General features: G+C 33.3%; 1 protein-coding gene across 1 annotated transcript in view; it reads left to right on the plus strand.

The window, feature by feature from the left end:
• Nucleotides 1-12,187, plus strand: part of LOC124368863 (zinc finger protein 62 homolog) — a 106,697-nt gene extending 94,510 nt beyond the window's left edge. Inside the window, exon 3 of the mRNA XM_046826325.1 lies at nucleotides 7,221-12,187. Coding sequence (XP_046682281.1) covers nucleotides 7,271-11,200 — 3,930 coding nt within the window. The 5' untranslated portion in view covers nucleotides 7,221-7,270 and the 3' untranslated portion in view covers nucleotides 11,201-12,187. The remainder of the gene's footprint in view (nucleotides 1-7,220) is intronic.
• Nucleotides 12,188-18,781: the final 6,594 nt, after the last annotated feature.

The raw sequence follows: 18,781 nt of genomic DNA on the forward strand, positions 1-18,781 counted from the left end.
ATTGGGTGTGGAAAAGGAAAACTGCACGGTAGATGATATGAATGGCTAACATAACTAAAAACAGATAATGAAAACGTCATTACGAGCAAGTGGGTTTATACCGTCATACAAACGGTTTCAGCAATTTCGCCTTCTCCAGAAGTGGAGAAACTCGGTTGGTAATAGGCACATTTGTGTAGTAATTCGGTGGAAAAATTAGTAGTAGTAGGTTATCAAACCTTGACCATACCGACGTTTTTGTAAGTTTGGTATGAGGAATTATAGTGAACAAATGTCCCTATCGAAAAATTTCTGGATGTAATACATCATCGACAGCCTATCAAACTTACTAGATTGGGAAAACTGTGCTTACCTACATATACATAATGTTACGATTTTAGTTTCTACTACCCTAATGCATCAGGGCTATGGGTGTATGTTTTTGCACAGGGAAAAAACTTCCGTTTCGCGACATGGACAACACGCATGTTTTATGTTTTCCATGTGCTTTCGAAGTAGAATGACAGCAACCATTATATAAACATCTGATCTGAACTAGCATGCCACTTAAAGCATGTTTTACTGAAACTACCAGCAGGCAACAACTAGGCAATGAGAATGGTGTCTGTAATCAGCCGTGACGGAGCGTACATATTATTATTATTATTTGGATTCCAAGGTAGTTAATATTTGTTTATTTCTTGCATATTTCAGTTAATAACTGTAATGGACGAAAACGAGGACAATTATTCCGATTCATCCACAAAACCAAAATAAAAATGTTGTGATGAAAGCTTTGAAAACAGCGAAGCAGAATTTTTAATTTACAGAAGGCAGAAAACAGAAGTGTAAATAAAAATGTCACTGATGAAGTGAAGCAAGCAAGGCAAAAATAATTGGCTAAATTACGTTCAAAAGAACTTTCAAGACAACGTTTGCAAAGATATAGAGACAATAAAAGGGCAGATAGTTGGAACAACGTTGATATTCCTCAAGCAAGGCAAAAAGAATTGGCTAATTAAGTAAAATGAGATATTTAAAGAAGGTACTTTTCAAAATACATATTCACAGAAGTAGGCACTCACTCTGTTAGTCTCGCGACTGTCTTACTTTTTTATTACATAAAATATATGTACACTACATAAGTATTATGTAATTACGTATGTATTTTAAATTTCATCCAAAGCTTCCAAAACCATATTAAAGTGCATATTAATTTATGAATATCACAAAGCGAGGTGATTTTTAAAGAAGTACTGGGACTACATTCTGTCCGAAGATAATACGGGTTTATCTTCGGATAAACCCGAAGATGAATAAAGAAATATCAGTTTCTTTATTCATTTACACTCATGACACGTATAGCTTGCTTTCATATCATGTATCCCAGAATTCACTACACTTTCAAAAATAAAGTTCACTTACGAGTTTGAAAAAGATGGAAGCGCCTCTTTCTTGATAGATGTTCCTATCACAAAAAAAGAAAACTCAACTTTTGAGTACAGTATGTACAGAAGACTTACTAGAAAGTATTTTGATTATCCACACACTTTATCTGATTATCCTGATTATTCGGAGTTAGTAGATTAAGCGGCTTGTTGAACCCAATAATCTACATGAGAAATTAAATCATCTGAAAAATAACAATATGTAGCAAAATAGTTACATAATGTTACTTAGTGTTTAATAATATCATAGGGGTGGACCTAATGGTTCCAATGTTCTATGGGAATTTTGCATACGAACTTAATAATTATTAAAACTTCAAAACTGACTTCCCTTCACGTTGATGTCGACTTACAAGCCGCGGGCGTCAGCATCGTTGATTATTAAACATCATTATAAACTATTATTAAACATCATAATGTTTAATAATACCAGCTAATAACTGGTCGAAGCATACATCGTATTGTAACTTTAAAAACATGCAAAAATTCACTTAGACAGAAATATCGAGATGGAAATAGAACATCAGCAGCATATGTGTTTAGTTCTACTGCATCGTCTAGAAGTTGTACTAAAAGAACCAACGTAGAAGATTGTACTAGTCCTAAGCAAATAAAACCGCCAAGTTGTTTTGAACACAGGCGACGAGATCGGTGAATGCGTGATGAGGATAAAAGATGCAACATTTTTAGCATTAGAGCGGGTTGAGATTAAGATCAAGAAGATGTTTTCCGTGAAAATTTTCCAAGAAGGTTTGGAGAGCCGTTGGCCGTACGTTAAGCGCTGTTTAGAAACTGCGCAATTTCAAATGTTATCTGTGAACCGAAGTACTTTATTTTACTTTATGGATAAAAATAGACTTGATAAAATTCCGGATTTTTTGGCACATGGTTACGGACAGGATTAATTTTAAAACTTTCCTCAATACATACATATACACATATAATTATTATCTTATACACAGTGCGTTAAAACTTATAAAGGTTGTTATATTCTTTAAAATAGGTTTTTCACTAAATCACCCCTTCTTCGTGACAAAGTATCAGTTTAAAATATTTGAAAATATATATGTACTTGAAAATTAAATTGGTACAATCAATCTTTATGTTTTTACTTTACAACTACAGCTCTTTAGAGTAATTCCAAAACACTTAAAAATAGAAAAATAGTTTTTATAACTCCACGAGGAATTATAGACATTTTAAGTAGACTGCCTTTGTATTTTTATAAATAGACCTAAATAAAAATGACTTTAGATAAAATTTTAATTTTGACAGTAATCGTATGAATTTATATGGTAATCAGATAAATTTAATCAGTTCGAAATTGGCATGCTATTAAATTTAATGTATACATGTTTAATTTATAAACAGTCTTCTTTCATTTACATATAGTTTACAACTCATATCCTTAAACTCTACCGTTGTCTCTGGTTAGATTATAGGATACCCCTAAATATTGCTTTAAATGTTTGTAATTTCATGTGCAAAGATTCAATATATTTTATATTGTTCCTGCCTTCTGAAGAGATATTTTAAAAACCTATGAATTATTAATTTTATAATTCAAAAACATACTCAAAAACCACCTCCTGAATTGAACATTTATAATTGTATTCCATTTAGAATATAATTGGATTTTAAATAAAAATATTCCTATCTAAAACCCTTTTTTAACTGGGTGCTCATTACGAAGATTCTAGTAAACGTTATCTACAAGTTGCTATCTAGAAGCAGTTTGTTACATTATTTCTAGCTGTTTCATCATTCAAGTTAAATATTGAGAAATATATAAACTGTTCAAGAGACGCATATTAAATGCCTGATTCAAAACTGATACATGTTTTTCTGTGAGCAATTTCTTTGTATAACGGTTTTTAGAACATTTTATACAAATTTTTGGACCCGCGGGTACGTAGTTCATAAAAAACTATTTTTCGAAATTCACAGTGACATACTCAATAATTATTTGATTACGTGTTCCATTATTTTAGGATAGCTCCCAACAAACCATATGTTCTATTCACAAGCAAAATAAATAGGTCTACAAATAAATATGAAATATCTTGGTTATTTTTAGTTTAGTGGGTATTTTATCGTATTTTTTGGAATAATTATAACTGTCTTCGATTTTGCTACAAAAATATGTATCAAATTCAACCTGTACGCCCTGAGACCACATACGCAAAACTTATTTTGGAAACTCCTAACTGTTTTCAGTGTTTTCAAAGTTCACTGCCAAATGAAATATATGTGGCCCTGCAATAAATAAAAGTGGCCCTGCAATGCCTTCATTTTTGTTGAAATATTGAATCTGACCAATGCCAAAGTTCAACTCTATGTAAGTCTAACAAAGGTAAATATTTGTTCCGTTATTTAGTTGTATTTTATATAATACATATTTTCGCAACCCTTTTATTCGTTACCGTTAATATAAGTTACGTCTGATGTTCTTGGAATTAAATTCTTGGCGGATTTGCACGCGTGAACTTTGTAGCTGACCATCTTGCTGCCAAGCAACACCTCACGCACCATACCCGTGAATTTAACTTCGAGTCTCCGAGATTGAGTTTACTATGAGTACAACTTTAAGTGCTTCCAGCATTCATGTTTTAGAATTATAATCTACTAATCTTCAGTTTTGTCCGAATACAGCTGCAATGTCGAGCCACGATTCTGACGCCCGCGCTTGTAAGTCGACTCACGTGAAGAGAAGTCAGTTTTGAAGTTTTAATAATTATTAAGTTCGTATGCAAAATTCCCATAGAACATTGGAACCATTAGGTTCACCCCTATGTTATCATTGTTAATTATCACTCTATTTGGCAGCAACGTGGCAATATACTGTTTTTATTTTGAACATCTAGAAGGTGCTTTTATGTTTATTTACCACAATTAAATATATAAGTAAACTTTGCAAATCGATTATTCATTACTACGGCCTCAGCGGTATCCAACCACATATCTTACGTCAATTCGGTACATACTAAACAACATTTATTTATACATCGGGGTTTAAGACATAACAACGAAGATATTACAAAAAAATTGAATGAACAAAAACCTGATTATTTGTTATGCGAAATAAAAATTTAATAGATTTTGAGATTTGCAATATAAATCGGAATATTTTTAATAGATGATCGTGGATATCAGAGTGTAACACAAAGCTTCCCAATAACTGATAATGGTCTCATAATGGTCTTATAAGTGTAATGATTCTGGCTACAATACGGTGAGTATGTTGTTGTTATCTAATACGATGGTTCTGTACTGTGGTGCAGGTGTGGTTTGGCAATGATAGTGGGGTCAGCCGTGAGCCTAAATGTAGTATGAGAAAATCCACCCACACTTAGACAAAGAGTAATGGGGCAATGTTGTTGGGGTGGGCAAGGTGTCCATAAATTAAGTCGAAATAATTAGTCATTGGTTCAGGTTCTGTCACAAAGAAGAATCATCTGAGTTAATACCAGCGTGTTACCGTGCAGTATCAAGCAATGCGAGTTTACCAAAGTTGTACAGGTTTGCTCCTTAATGTTCCTCTACTTAGTAGACTTCCCTAGGATATCTACATGATGTATCGTGCAGTATGAAAACCACCAGAGCTTCAGGTGTACAGAGCACATGGCAGGGTATTTCGTCCAGATTCGGGTGATTTGAAAGTACTATATTTCGTCAATATGAGTGTACAACTCTTATCCTTGTATTTTTTCACGTATGGTTTAGTATGTATTTCCAATTATTTTGCTGGCAATCTGGGAAGTCTTTTCTCAGAAAGAAATTTTAAGTAAATTTTCTTATTGAATTTTTACACATTTCGCTCAAACTATTTCGGAAGCATATCTTCCGAGTAGTGAATGTCCTTGTTTTAGTTGCAGGACTGTCCCTTTATATGTATCCAACCAAAGGGTTAACTCAAATGAAAAGTTCAAAAATCCCAAGTTCAATGTCTTACCTATTTCATTTCTAATTGTCCACGGTACAATATTTTATGCACACGAAAAGAAACAAAATTGTGCATATTAATAATACTTTTGAATTTGACCAAGGATAATCCCTTGCTTACAGTATATTAATCAAAACACAACATTTTCTTCTTTAGAAAATTAAAAATATTCACAAGTAATGAAAAAGTGGTGAAACTATATTTTTATATTTACAAAACCGGTTATTTATACATTATATGGGGTCTTTTTCGTTTAAGGGCCAGCACCTTACATACATACTATACCTGACTGACAGTGCATTTAATCGTTTTTTTGGTGTTATTAGTTGTTAGGGCAGTAGTCCAGGTACTACTTCTAGTATAAACTCGTCTTATCTTATCAGTGATAAACGCGCGCCGCTTATCTTTTGCCTGTAATGAAACCTGTGTTAGTTCTGTGAGTTAGTTACTTAGTTTTTCTTGTTCAATAAAGCGTGGTGAGTTGATCTGGGCTTGGACTTTGCAAGCTCGAGTTAATTTTTTTTCTAAAAGAGCAAGCAGCGCAAAGCGCTGCGCAGCGGGCAAGCATCGCGTGATCTGAGTTTTGAATAGGCAAGCTAGGGTCTTTTGTGCTGGCCCTTAAACGAAAAAGACCCGTTATAGGTTTTTAATTTTTCAAGCTCCATGTACAGTATTTTGGTCCAGACTTTACAGCTTCCTGCGTGACCTGAAAATTCCGCAGAGATTGTGGTCAAGTAGGTCCTGGCCACAGACCATAAATAGCGATCGTCACGGCATGAAAAAGATGGTGGCATATCAGGAATGGAAGTGGGGCTTCTTAGTATTGGTTCATTCTAGATGAACTTGTCAAACCCATACTCCACATCGGTTTATTAGGAATCTCATATTTGTTTGATACTTTAGATTTTCTAGTTAGTTCATTTTTCAGAATTTATAACCAATTTTGACTGAAGGTACTAATACAGGTAAGAATGTCTGCACTGACTAAAGATATATTTGAATTTATGTCAGTCAGATCACATAGTCCGCTAATTTATGACGCCTCGATGATTTTTTTTAAGAAATGAGGTTCCCGATGTATTATTTGGGTTCATCCCAATTCACACGATGACCATCGGCCAACAATTATGAGCAATTTTTTTACTTTTCTGTCAGCCCCTTTCTCGTGTTTCTTTGTGTTCTTTAATCTACATTTAATATTCTAATATTCTTTTTGTCTTACCCATGTATTCCTTATTGCAACTATATTTTATACTGAAAATACAGTTTTTGAAATCCGGTGTGCCATTTGTTACAAGACTTTGTAACCACACAGGTGTTTGTAACGGCACAAGGGTTTGAAATAAATTCAAATATATCTTTAGTCAGTGCAGACAATTAGCTACCTGTATTATTTACTTCGGTTTTAATAATTAGAGTCTTGATTTTATTATGTGCACGTTATGGAGATAGTGTATGGGGGTTGACACACACGATTCTTGACTTATGCGTGTCAAAACGTTCTGGTATGATTTGTTTATTTTTAAATAGATTTTAATTATGTGTCAGATTAGTTATTCACCTGAAGAAGAAATCAGTTTACAGATCTCGAAATGTAGTGTTACTGATTTCTTGTATCACTGAACTGTGACAAATGTCCGGAAGTTTCAAAAGTGTTAAAATGTAACGAAGATTCTTTAACTTATGAAATGCATTTTTACAGGATTATAAGTTGTTTTAATAGAGGAATCCCTTTCGTATTCACAGCTTGTGAGAAATTTATAACAAGCTGTTTTTTCACACTATTAAATTAGGTCTTTGTTTCCAACACTTTTAACCAATCACTAACTTTGACTACTTCTCTGTTTTAGGTAATGGTGATAGATGAATTACTATAAAAGAAGATTAAGGGAGATAATTGATGGCGTCAGCGCTCGTCCAGATGACTGCATTCAGTCCATGTTCACAACTGAGCGACATGATCATGATAGGTATGGAAGCCAGCTTGGAATCCTTCCCGGGCTCTAGGGATGAAGGAAACAAACGTTCTCATTCGGACGGCGATGAAGACCAAGATAGAAGTCATGTGAAGAAAAGGAGGAAGCAGTCTAAACCTATTCGAATCACAGCTAATGATTCATTGCCTGATAGTAAAGGTGTTATAGGGTCTGGAAGTCAAGGCATGGGTGACATGGATTTTTCTGAAACCGGAGAACACTTTCTGACCGAAGGTCTAGTCGAGGTGAATGCGAATTCTTTGGCCAAGGCAGAAGAATACGAAGATCGTGACCAGAAAAATCAAGAATTAAATAACATTTTTTATGACAATCAGGATAAAAGGACTCAGGGTGATAAGACATATGACTCTTCACTTCCACTTAATTTATCGAACATAAAGCACCCGTTCATGGACTCTCTGGTTGTTAGTGAAGTCGGTGACAGTCACACTGCACCTAATAAACATGTTCCTATTGATGCTAATATTCAATTTCAATCTACTACTCACGAAGGTACTAAAAACTCAGTCGCACAAGAAAACTCTTATTTGTCGCAGTCTCCTTCTCTTCTGCTGCCTTTGTTTAAGCAAAACCAAATCCAAAACCAAATTTCTCAAATTACGTCACAGATGAGAATTTTTAATCCGGAGGCTTTCTGTGATTTGTGTAACAAGGAATTCTGTAATAAATACTTCCTGAAAACTCATAAAGCCAACAAACACGGGATTTATTCAGAGAGCCCGAGTGGCCCAACCCTTCTAGACCCGATGCCCAGTCTACCCTTCACAAATTATTTTTCAACCAATAGTGATACGTACGAAAGTCCTCCTTCATACCAAACAATTAATATTTCAAAAAGCTTATTTTTTCAATCCAGTTATTCAATCAGCCGAACAGCTCCTAAAAAGAACCAAGCTCTTCAACAACAACAACAACAACAACAGCAGCAGCAGCAGCAACAGCAACAATCCAACGTTTATTCTTCTTTGAAATCCAATTCAAGTGGGAATATGAGAGCGCTTTGCAACATCTGTCAAAGAGAGTTTTGTAACAAATACTTTGTAAGAAGACATAAATTAAAGATACACGGCATTGTTGATCCTGTTTCAAAAGAAGGTTCCAATGCAGATACACAAGAAAGCAACAGTTTAAATAACAATACCTCACAAGAGAAAGTCGATATGCCTACGACGGAAGCAGAAGCTTATAGTGGGTACACAAAACAGTTTATTCCTTCAAATTTTAATATGGATATGAAAGAAGTGTCACATAACATGGAACTCAGCTTGGAGAAACCAAAAGAGAAACCAGAAAAAGAACCAGAACAAGACATTCAGCTACCCCAGATATCACATATAACTCCAACCTCCATTGAGACCAGCCCTCTTATTCACGTTTCACAAAATGAAGACAATAATAAAGAAAACGCTCTTTCTTCAGTGCGGCTTAAGAAATTTGGTGTCGTTAACGCTGATGCGTTTTGTGACATTTGTTGCAAGGAATATTGCAATAAATATTTCTTGAGAACTCACAAACTCAAAAGCCACGGAATACTTCCAGTGGACGAAAAGAAAGATGAAACTGTTAATGGAACTGGCAATAACATGTCTTGGTATCAGATGCAAACAACTCCACTCAATCTCATCGTTAATGAGGCTTCAGTTAGTAAAGATGCCTCCGAAAAGCTCGGTTTCGAAGTGGAAGGAGAAGAATGCGTTTGTAATGTATGTGGCCGATACTTCCAAAGCCAGTTTTTACTGAAAATGCACCAAGCTTATACTCATCCAAATAAGTTTTTACCTAATGAGGCCCTCGCTTTAACCAAACAAAACACCAAACCATTCGATATTACTAAAGGAAAAGATTTTGGCGACATCGATCTTTCACAAAAACAACCGATTGAAAATTATTTACCAGTTGTCAAATCAGAGTATCCTAAAGAGTTCGAGGAGAGTGAAAATAAAGCTGTCGTAAATACCGAAAGTCTACAAAAATTACAAACATTAATATCACGATTGAACAGTTCGAATAACAGTGAAAGTTCTACATGTGATGTTTGTGATAAAGACGTCGGCCATGTGTCACTTCTGGAAAACCACATACTAAAGGAGCATGCAGTATTGTTGGAGGAAATGGGAAATATAACTGAAGAAGAAAATTCTAGTTCTCAAAGTTCCTTATTGTCACCAACACACTCTTTCAAGAAAGAATGCCCTCACTGCCAGAAAACATTTTCGAAACAATTTTTACTAGAACAACACATGAATGAAGTTCATGGCGAGTCAGATGCTCCTATTGATCCTGAAACCTTGAAAGGATTTTCAGAGTCTAAAGAAATTAATGACTCATTAAAAACATCACCTATCCCATTCGCTACGCAATCTTCTGAAGACAGACAAGGTTTACAAACACCAACCAGCAGTTTCTGTGAAATTTGCAAAAAAGAACTGTGCAATAAATATTTCATGAAAACTCACATGCAGAGAATGCACGGAATCTCGATTGAAAATGGTGCACAGATAGGCGGTGTCGTTTGTGACATTTGCAACAAAGAACTTTGCAGTAAATATTTTTTAAGGGTCCATAAACAGAACTCTCATGGCATTGTGGATGAACTATTTCTCCCTCAACTTGGCTTGGATTTTGTCAGAAATCAGTCTCCGAATCCGGACCCAGCATTAAAACCGACAGATCAAACCGATCTAACACACAGATACTTCACTCATTTTAATGAAGTTTGCACTATCTGTAATCGAAGGTTTAGGAGTGTTAAGTGGTTAAAAGCACATCTTTGGAATGACCACGGTGAAGAAGGGAAAGAAAAACTTAAAGAAGCTTTCCTTTCTCAAAATATAGAATCTAAAATTATTCCATTTGATGAGGTCTCAAAAGATTCTGGAAAACACATCGAGTTTTCAACATGTGGTAGTTCTAACCAAATCAATAATATTCCTAAACCAAATGAAAGTAATCAGAATGGAAAAGATATGTCTGACAGTTCAAGCTTAGTCGACAAAAACATGTTAAACAATACTACCATGTTTTCTATGTTAATGAATGGCAAAGACTCTGAGACAAAACATTACCAATGTTCCTACTGTTCGTTTACGACTACAATATTAGCATTTTTGTTTATACATGAGCGATCTCATATGAACACCAGGAGCCTACCATCTGAAGCAGACCATCCAGTTCAGTGTTCCGTTTGTTTCCAAAATCTGGACTCCAAAGAGCAGTTAGATAAACACATGAAGTTACATAAGATGACGTCGTCTTCTCAGCAGTACTCTTTGAATAATTCGACCCAGGAAATTTCAAAAGTACCTGTGAAAAAGGTTGACTCAAAAAAGGATTTTATTATCACGAAGGAAAAAGCGCTACATCAAGATCAAGAAGCGTATGAAAGTTTGCATTTTTCTTCTCATTACGGCAGCAGATCGAAGCCTAATTTATCAGTCAGCCAATCTGATCCGACCACCGAATCATCTGTGCAATGTACAAAATGTGGATTCAGTACTAACAACATCCAAGTATACTTGGACCACATAAATAGGGAGCACCCATTCCTTCAGATGGATCAAGAACTACCATCGTATCTTCACCAAGTGGAAAAGGCACTGTCCACAATAGCGTGCAACACGGGCATCCCTGCGACCTTCGCAGTCCCTCGGACGCAAGATCACGTCATGATGCAGCCCTTCGTTATAGAAGAATCAGAGAATAATGGTGACACGAACAATTCATTTGATCCTACTAAACCAGGTAAAACGTTCCTATCTTCTCTTGTATTTCTGCCTGTAAAGGAAAAATTGAAAAAGTCTGTGACAGCATCATTCAAACTCACGCCCACGTGAATGTAAGATAAATTAAAAAGGAACTAGGAAATAGATTAGTCTATTTTTTGTTTATTTTTCTTAGAGTGCATACGATATAGTGAAAGTTATCGAGACGGAGGTGGGTCAGTGAATGTGGGATAAGAGTAAAGACAATAGCAATAATACTCTCTCGAGTTTCGATGAAAAGGAAAATGTAATGTGAAGTAAATGTAAGTATGACGAAGCTACATCTGTGATGAAACGGGGAGGCTATGAGTTTTCGGAGAATGAATGAGGGTGGCTGAGAGTGTGGCTGTGTATAGCTTCGAGCAAGATAACATTGGCAAAGAAAGTGCTAGACAATACACCCTTTATATCTCGTATACAAGACTTCCAACAACACTAGACGTTTAAATTGTTATATTTATTGACCACAAAGCTTATACGATGAAACGATTCGCATCTAATTCGTATTTACTTTTACGTACCAGTGAACTTTGCCAGTGTTCTCTTAACTCCAAAATTTTGAATGATGCCTTGTAATGTCATGTGTAAGTAAATTTATCGGCACAATAGTTAGATGTATACAAGACTGAGTCATTATTTTGTGATTCTCTGAGTGCCGAGGTCAAAATCTTCGTTACATTTAGAATCATCAGTGATATTTACAAAAGTTCCTATCGAGCCTTGATACTCTGAGAGCAGCCACGTGTAGTGCCACACAAGTCCGTTGTGCTCAATGTGCATAGTTTCCATGAATGAAGAGTAACACTTCCTAACTTAACTGTCCTTTAGCATCTCAGGGTTATGCGTACAGTACAATAGCTCACCAGTTACAGACAATATTTGGACAAGTTTTTCATTTCCGGATTATGTTCGAATGTAAGTAGTGAAGATTTTCATGAAGGCGATTCAACCCGTTCTTTGCATCTGTGCTTATTAATCAGGGATGAATATATTTGTACAAATCGATAATTACTGTTCTCAAGACGTATATTGTTTGTAGTTTTATTTTAAGCAGTTTCTACCAAAAAACGTTAAACGGCAAGTGTAGTATAGCGAGTATTGTATTAAAAATACAATCCAATCAAACCTATTGTGCTTGCTTGTTCTGAGTGCGTGTTGTTGTTGGTTGACCTGGAGCTGTATTTATGTGGTTATGTTGGCCAGGCAGCTACAGTTTGTTGTTGCCCTTGTTATGTTGAGAGGCGATGTTTAACTCTACGAGCAAATCTACTCGTACACACTTTACCGTTCTGTTGTGGTACGTTATTTGTACATTCCTTGAAATCAAAACGTGAGAGATATTTATTGGGATCGCCCTGTTTTTATAACATTTTTCTAGTGTTGCCTCGCTTTACTTATCTATAGTATAGGTTTGCTTGAGATTGTATTTTGGAGGTGGTTTTGATGTTCTTTCGGAGGGAGAATAGTTGAACGTTTTCTTTTTCAGTTCGCAACAAAAGTGATTTATATTGTACGGTTGACTTTATGGATTATTTTATGTATAAGTTTAGGTGTACATATTACAGCAGTAAGATTTATTGTTATTTTGAATTGCGCAAATCAAAATCCTATGTTGACAAAATAAAGTTGGAGTATTTATTTGGAGTTATCGCAGTTGGCGAAAGAAGTACGGGTCGGGCGTTGTAGGAGTTGGAGGCGGGGGTGGGTAGCAAGGAGGCACTAAGTGCAAACTGCCCGCCTCCTGCCTGCAGTTTAATTTCGTTGCATTTGAAAATCAAAACTATTTTAAGAAGCTATTATTTAAAAAATGAAGTAAACTAGATCAAAACTTAGGTTAGTTCGTGTATTGAAAGTGAATTATTTTAATACCATTTAGCCATAAGTATCCCAGATGTATTTCATGTTGATTTAATGTCTGGTTTTAGATACTTTTTGTTACAGCCAGTTGGCTTTATTTCTAGTTAAGTGTGTAATTGTTCTCCTATTGTGCTATTTTCTACATGTACTATATGGGATCAAGCCGTATTTGTCTTCATAACGGGCGCAAACGATTGCTAGCACACTAACCCGACTAACCAGTTAGTTGTACTTAGATTTTGTTGTTATGTATTGTACCTGTGACGTCTTTAAAGTTCCTTGAATATTGTATAAAAATAGGATTTAGAGTATTTTTATATTTTGTTACTTTTTACTTGATGACTTCTAAAATATAAAATAAATTCAGCTGTTAAAATCTCTACAACATTTTCTCATAGTATACTTTACACCCATGCCTTACACAGTCCTATACTGTAGACACTTGTAGATTTATTTAGGATAATGTTTGTAACTGAAATGCTTGAAAATATATCGAGTACAGTTTTAGTGTCACCCAGGTTTAATGTGTTTATGATAAGCTTTTTACTCGATAAGGATAAGGACAATGCAGGTAACTTGAAAAACAAAACAGGGTTGCCACACTTTATACTGAACAATGAAACTGTTGAAATTTCCCCACATTACCATGTGTTATTATCAGGTTCACCTATAAACAAAATTTACTTCATTTCACAATGTGGAATGCTTTAATGTTTTCATTTTTTTATTGTTTGTCAACCCAGCATAATCTTGAATAATTTCCTTTTTCTTCAAAACCGTGTTGATGTACTCCAATTTAACTAAATTTCACGCTAGACAAAAAATCTAGTGTTGTTAATATTTGCCTAGCTTTGTTAGAAACTGATCTGTCATTAAAGCCTCAACACTGAGGGATTTTATGCACTGTACAGGTGGCAGCCCTGTTGTCAGTGTCATATAGCTTAAGTCCGTACTCCTTTGTGGTAACTCTTTATGGTGCATTCACTAATACAAGTATACCAACATTATTATTCTAATACAACTGGACACATACACATGTTTACGATCCATAACTTTATCTATTCAGCAGTTTTCATTTCAAAAATGTATGCGTAATTGATTGTTTGCCTCAGATATGTTTTTGTACCTAAATCTTTCATGCAATTGCAGGTAGGACTGAATGATTGTCTTTTAAACTTCATTATATACTTTTTTAAACATAACCTATATTATATTTTTACATGACTGAAACATATATAACTTTGCTAAAACTGTTCTTTTTGTTTGCTTGAACTCTCAGGTAACTAAGTTCTTGGCTGCCTTTAATTTTTTTTTATTTTTATAACTAACCAGTTTAAATAATTAAACGATTTACGGTCCCAAAAAATGTACAACTCTGTTTTCAGATCACTAACCTCTTTTTTAAATTTCTGCCAAACAATTTATTACTAATAACATTTTTATTAACTGTAAATAATATTTCAAGCCGATGTTATGGCGGACTAGAAATGGTTTTGAAATATTATAAGCTATTCTAAACAGCTAGTATGTGTATATTATAATTAGAAAGTGCTTATAAATTCACGTTTTATACAGAAAATTGACCTTACTATGATTACTCGATGTATACGATTTTACAAACGTAAACATAAGGAAAATAAAATACAAACCGGAAATATTCACGTTCAGTTTTTCACCTATGTTTATGAACGAGAAGTTCGTTTACATAAATTGCGTATTTTTTAAAGTATACGTTGATTTTAGGTATAACAAGACATAGCAGCAAAAACAGCATTTTATTGTTTTAAAATATAGCTATTTAATAATTTATTACGGCCTACAGTATTAATTAAATTATTTCATAGTTTATTACTGTTCTATTTATATATTCCTCACGGTTATTAAATCCTGCATCATTAAATCGATTTTAAGTTTTCTATTTTACAACATTTTTGCTGCAAATTCTAAACAATACTGACAGTTTACAGTGTATATAGGTAGGGTTTTTAATATTTTTACAATGCAATTGAAATATTTTCCATGTATACTTTCCGCTTCAATTATACATTTTTAAAACCACAAACACAATTTTGTTAAATAAACGTATACATAAAATCATGATGATTATTACTTTCTTTATTACGTCCAAGAATAAAGTTACAATGTATCTTTTAACCAAACGGCATAAAAACAAATTATCTAAGTATAAAGTTATTTTCTTTCTCTATAAATATAAACTAAATATAATAATACAAAATAAAAATAATGTTTCCATACTCAAAAATATGTTAAAGTATGTAGCATTTTTCAGAACTTTGTAATATTTTAATACATAAAATATTTATATGTTATTTAATACTTAAAAGACACTCAGTAGTCTGCCTATATACATTTTTATCTAATAGTTTTTCGATATTTCTACTGGTGTTTCAGAAAAATTTCATTTGAAAATTTTAGCGCCTACGAGGTTATCATTCCAGAAACATTTGGTAAAAAATAATTTCAACCAACTGAAATTGAATAGTGGACACGGCGTCTGAAAATAAAGTTACTAAACAAGATTTTTATGCTGAAATACTTAATTACAGATATTTATGATACAAGTTTGTGTTTGATTCAATAAGATCATAAAGTTTAATAGTTTCGGTTATAACTATTAATTTTATAATTTCTCAAATAAACGATTGTTTAATAGAAAGTTATGGATAGAGTTGATCATTGAAATATTGAATCCGAAAACTGGCAATAATTTATCCATCTTCATTGTAATACTTCGACTCTGAAAAGTATCTTAAAACAGTATACTCACTCTTTATATAACACGTATACATCAAATCTTGAAAAGCCAGGTTTAAAATCGCGTTTGCTCAGAAGAAATTAATTTTAACGCAACATTAATTTTAAAAAAATTGAAATTCATACAAACAATAGTTGCAATATAGATCTTTAATTTCAAGGATGTTCAAGAACAGTTACATTAAGAACGGCTGTACAGGCAGCCATTTTGATTTCAGCCCAATAAAAACAACATTAAATTTCAAACACTTTTTCATTCTTAATTTTAGTTGTAGAATAAGAGATGTCTCATTTTCAAAATTTTATTAATAAGCATCCACACGCTTTTTAGATTGTTCGATAATTTTATTGATTATTCAGGAAAGGTCTTTTTGTACTCCATCGTTTAAATATTCAAAAAGTAAACAAACTTTACAAGAAAATCTAAAAAGCGTTTGGATGATTTATGAGACAAGTCTAATGATTCTACAACCAAAAAGAAGGGTTAAATGTTAGAAGTTTTAGCGTTGGTCTAAAGAGGTAAAACTCAAGATCGTTTTACTACAGCCTGATCCTAATGACTTTCTTTGATCTTTGATCCTAATGATCCAGTTATCTTTCTCAAATACCTCGTAAATGTTAATTTGCGTTAATATGTACCGTAACTATTACTCAGTTTTAATTTTGTCTCTGTTAAGTCTTCCCTTAGACAATTAAAATTTTATATTTGGTACTTAAAAAAATTCTGTTGTGCATTATTATAACGGTATAATGTGAAATGCTTCAGTCAAATTACTTTATATATGTCCTATTTATTCCCGTCTTATAAAAGCATGTAATGTTTATTCCTTGCAATACAATACATTTGACTCTGGCTGTACTCTACCTGCTTGGTTACACTACTATTAAGTACTGCATTAAAATCTCAATTTCTCTGTAGGTAGTTTAACATAGTTTTATTGTTTTTATTTTACTTATGTATGTAATATTTTGTGCTTATAATATTATAATTACCGTGTTTGTGTTAAAACTAACTGTATGTTTATGATATAGTTTGAATATTTAAAATAGTTTAAAATATTAATTTAATTAACCATTGCGTTTGTTTGATTGTTATTAACTAAGCAGTGTACAAGATATAACAACTTTAGTTTTCAGATGCTTGATATTTCAATGAAAGCTTTCACACAGTCCTTGTACAATCTTCCTTACGTCTTTTTGAAGTCATAGTATGCTAGCTTGAATTCCGTTAAATGCTAAGTTAAGTTATACTACTATGTAGAAGCTGCATTAATAATTAACAATAAGTTTAGTCTGAGAGTAAATTCAGGTTTATTAGGCATAAATTTGTGGAACATTTGATTGGCCATTTCCTGGGCGGGTTGTAGAGCAAGTGAAGATAAAATACTGAATCATGTTACAGTGTAAAGTGTTTTTCATGAACTGTTGTTTTCTTTTATCTTTGATTAAAAAAGACACCTCCTATTTAGTATGTTTGCACAAAAATTCCAAACAGTTGGGCATCAATTAGTCAACACCCAAGCCACTTTCAAGTTTATGATCGTACCTCATCTTTGACTTTTCAAACTTAATTCTAACTACATAACTATTATAACAATTTTAGCACTCATTCCGTTACTTAAACGAACTTCCTTTTGATGCAATTAAACTCTATATAGTTTTCTAATACATTGTTTACAGCTTATTCCAAACAGAATATTTTAATTCAAACTACACTTATAACTATATACAGATTTACATGAATTCCAACACACATTATTTCGTCTAGATTTCTGACTGCATGATTTTTGTGTTGTAAATTCCAAACAAATCTTGTACTCCAACACCCAACTCGTTCCCATTGCTAAAATTTAAATAAATGAAAAATGTCTTATTTTATTAAAAATGTTTGGTATTTTTAACTGCTCAGTGTGTGACTTTTAAAATAATCTCCATTCCTAAAATTGAATTCCTCTGAAATCAGCCTTCCATTAAAAAAATTAGATAGCTTATATCTATTTGTTAACAAGTCTATTGTTGGAGTTTGGTGAGAGAGAGTATTTTTATTAACAAAAAACAATAAGTAACTTTATTACTCCTAAAATGTTTTTCATTCCTTCAAAATTTAACGTTGGAGAAGACCTTTAAAATGTCTGGTCTGGAACAACAAACTTCTTCGTCATCGGAAGTACAATTCGATTATATAGTTCTTAAACCCTTTTCCATAATAAATTGAATGTATGAACAAATAATACTTTATTTAATGCCATTTTATATAAACCTGTTATGCAGGAGAAAACTAAACCAGTAATCATATAAAATCAGCCTCGTGTACCCAAGTAATATGAGTTTAAGTAAGCATTGAGATTCTGGGAACTGAAACAGCATGTATTACGAACAAAGACTGAAAAGTACTTACAGCAATTACAGCAAAAATCTAAAAGTAGGACCGAGAAGGTTTTTATTGTACAAATTGATGACAATACGCTGAGAGCTGCCAGCTATATTTGCAGCCATCTTAATTTTAGTCACATAAAAACAATTTAAAACTTCAAACACTATGCGATCTTATTTTGAGTTGTAGAATTATGCGAGATGTCTAATTTTTGAGGTATGTTTAATACGCACCCAAACGCTTTTTAAATAATCCGATAGTTATATTTGTTACTGAAAAAACACTTTAAATGTTGTGTACTTTTTCGTTTGAGTATTGAAAATGTAAACACTTTGTGTGTGTTTTTCTTGTAGGAAAAACTAAAAAGCGTTTCTTACACAGCCCATAATAAGATCGTAAAATTGCTTGAAGTTAACATTGTTCATAAGGAGTATGACTCAAGATCGTGTCACTAGAGCAGGCAGTTAATGACTAATTATGTTTAAAGAACGTCAATTTTGTACTTAACATGAGGAAAAGCAAAGATGGTGGTACTTTCTTCTATAGTCTTAACAAAATCAGTGGTAAAATGTTTCAGAGAAATAAAAACAATTTCGGAATTACGAAAAAGCAGACAAACCCCATAAGCAGTTTGTAATTTTTTCCCG

The sequence above is a fragment of the Homalodisca vitripennis genome, chromosome X (genome assembly GCF_021130785.1).
Source record: "Homalodisca vitripennis isolate AUS2020 chromosome X, UT_GWSS_2.1, whole genome shotgun sequence".
NCBI classification, from domain to species: domain Eukaryota; kingdom Metazoa; phylum Arthropoda; class Insecta; order Hemiptera; family Cicadellidae; genus Homalodisca; species Homalodisca vitripennis.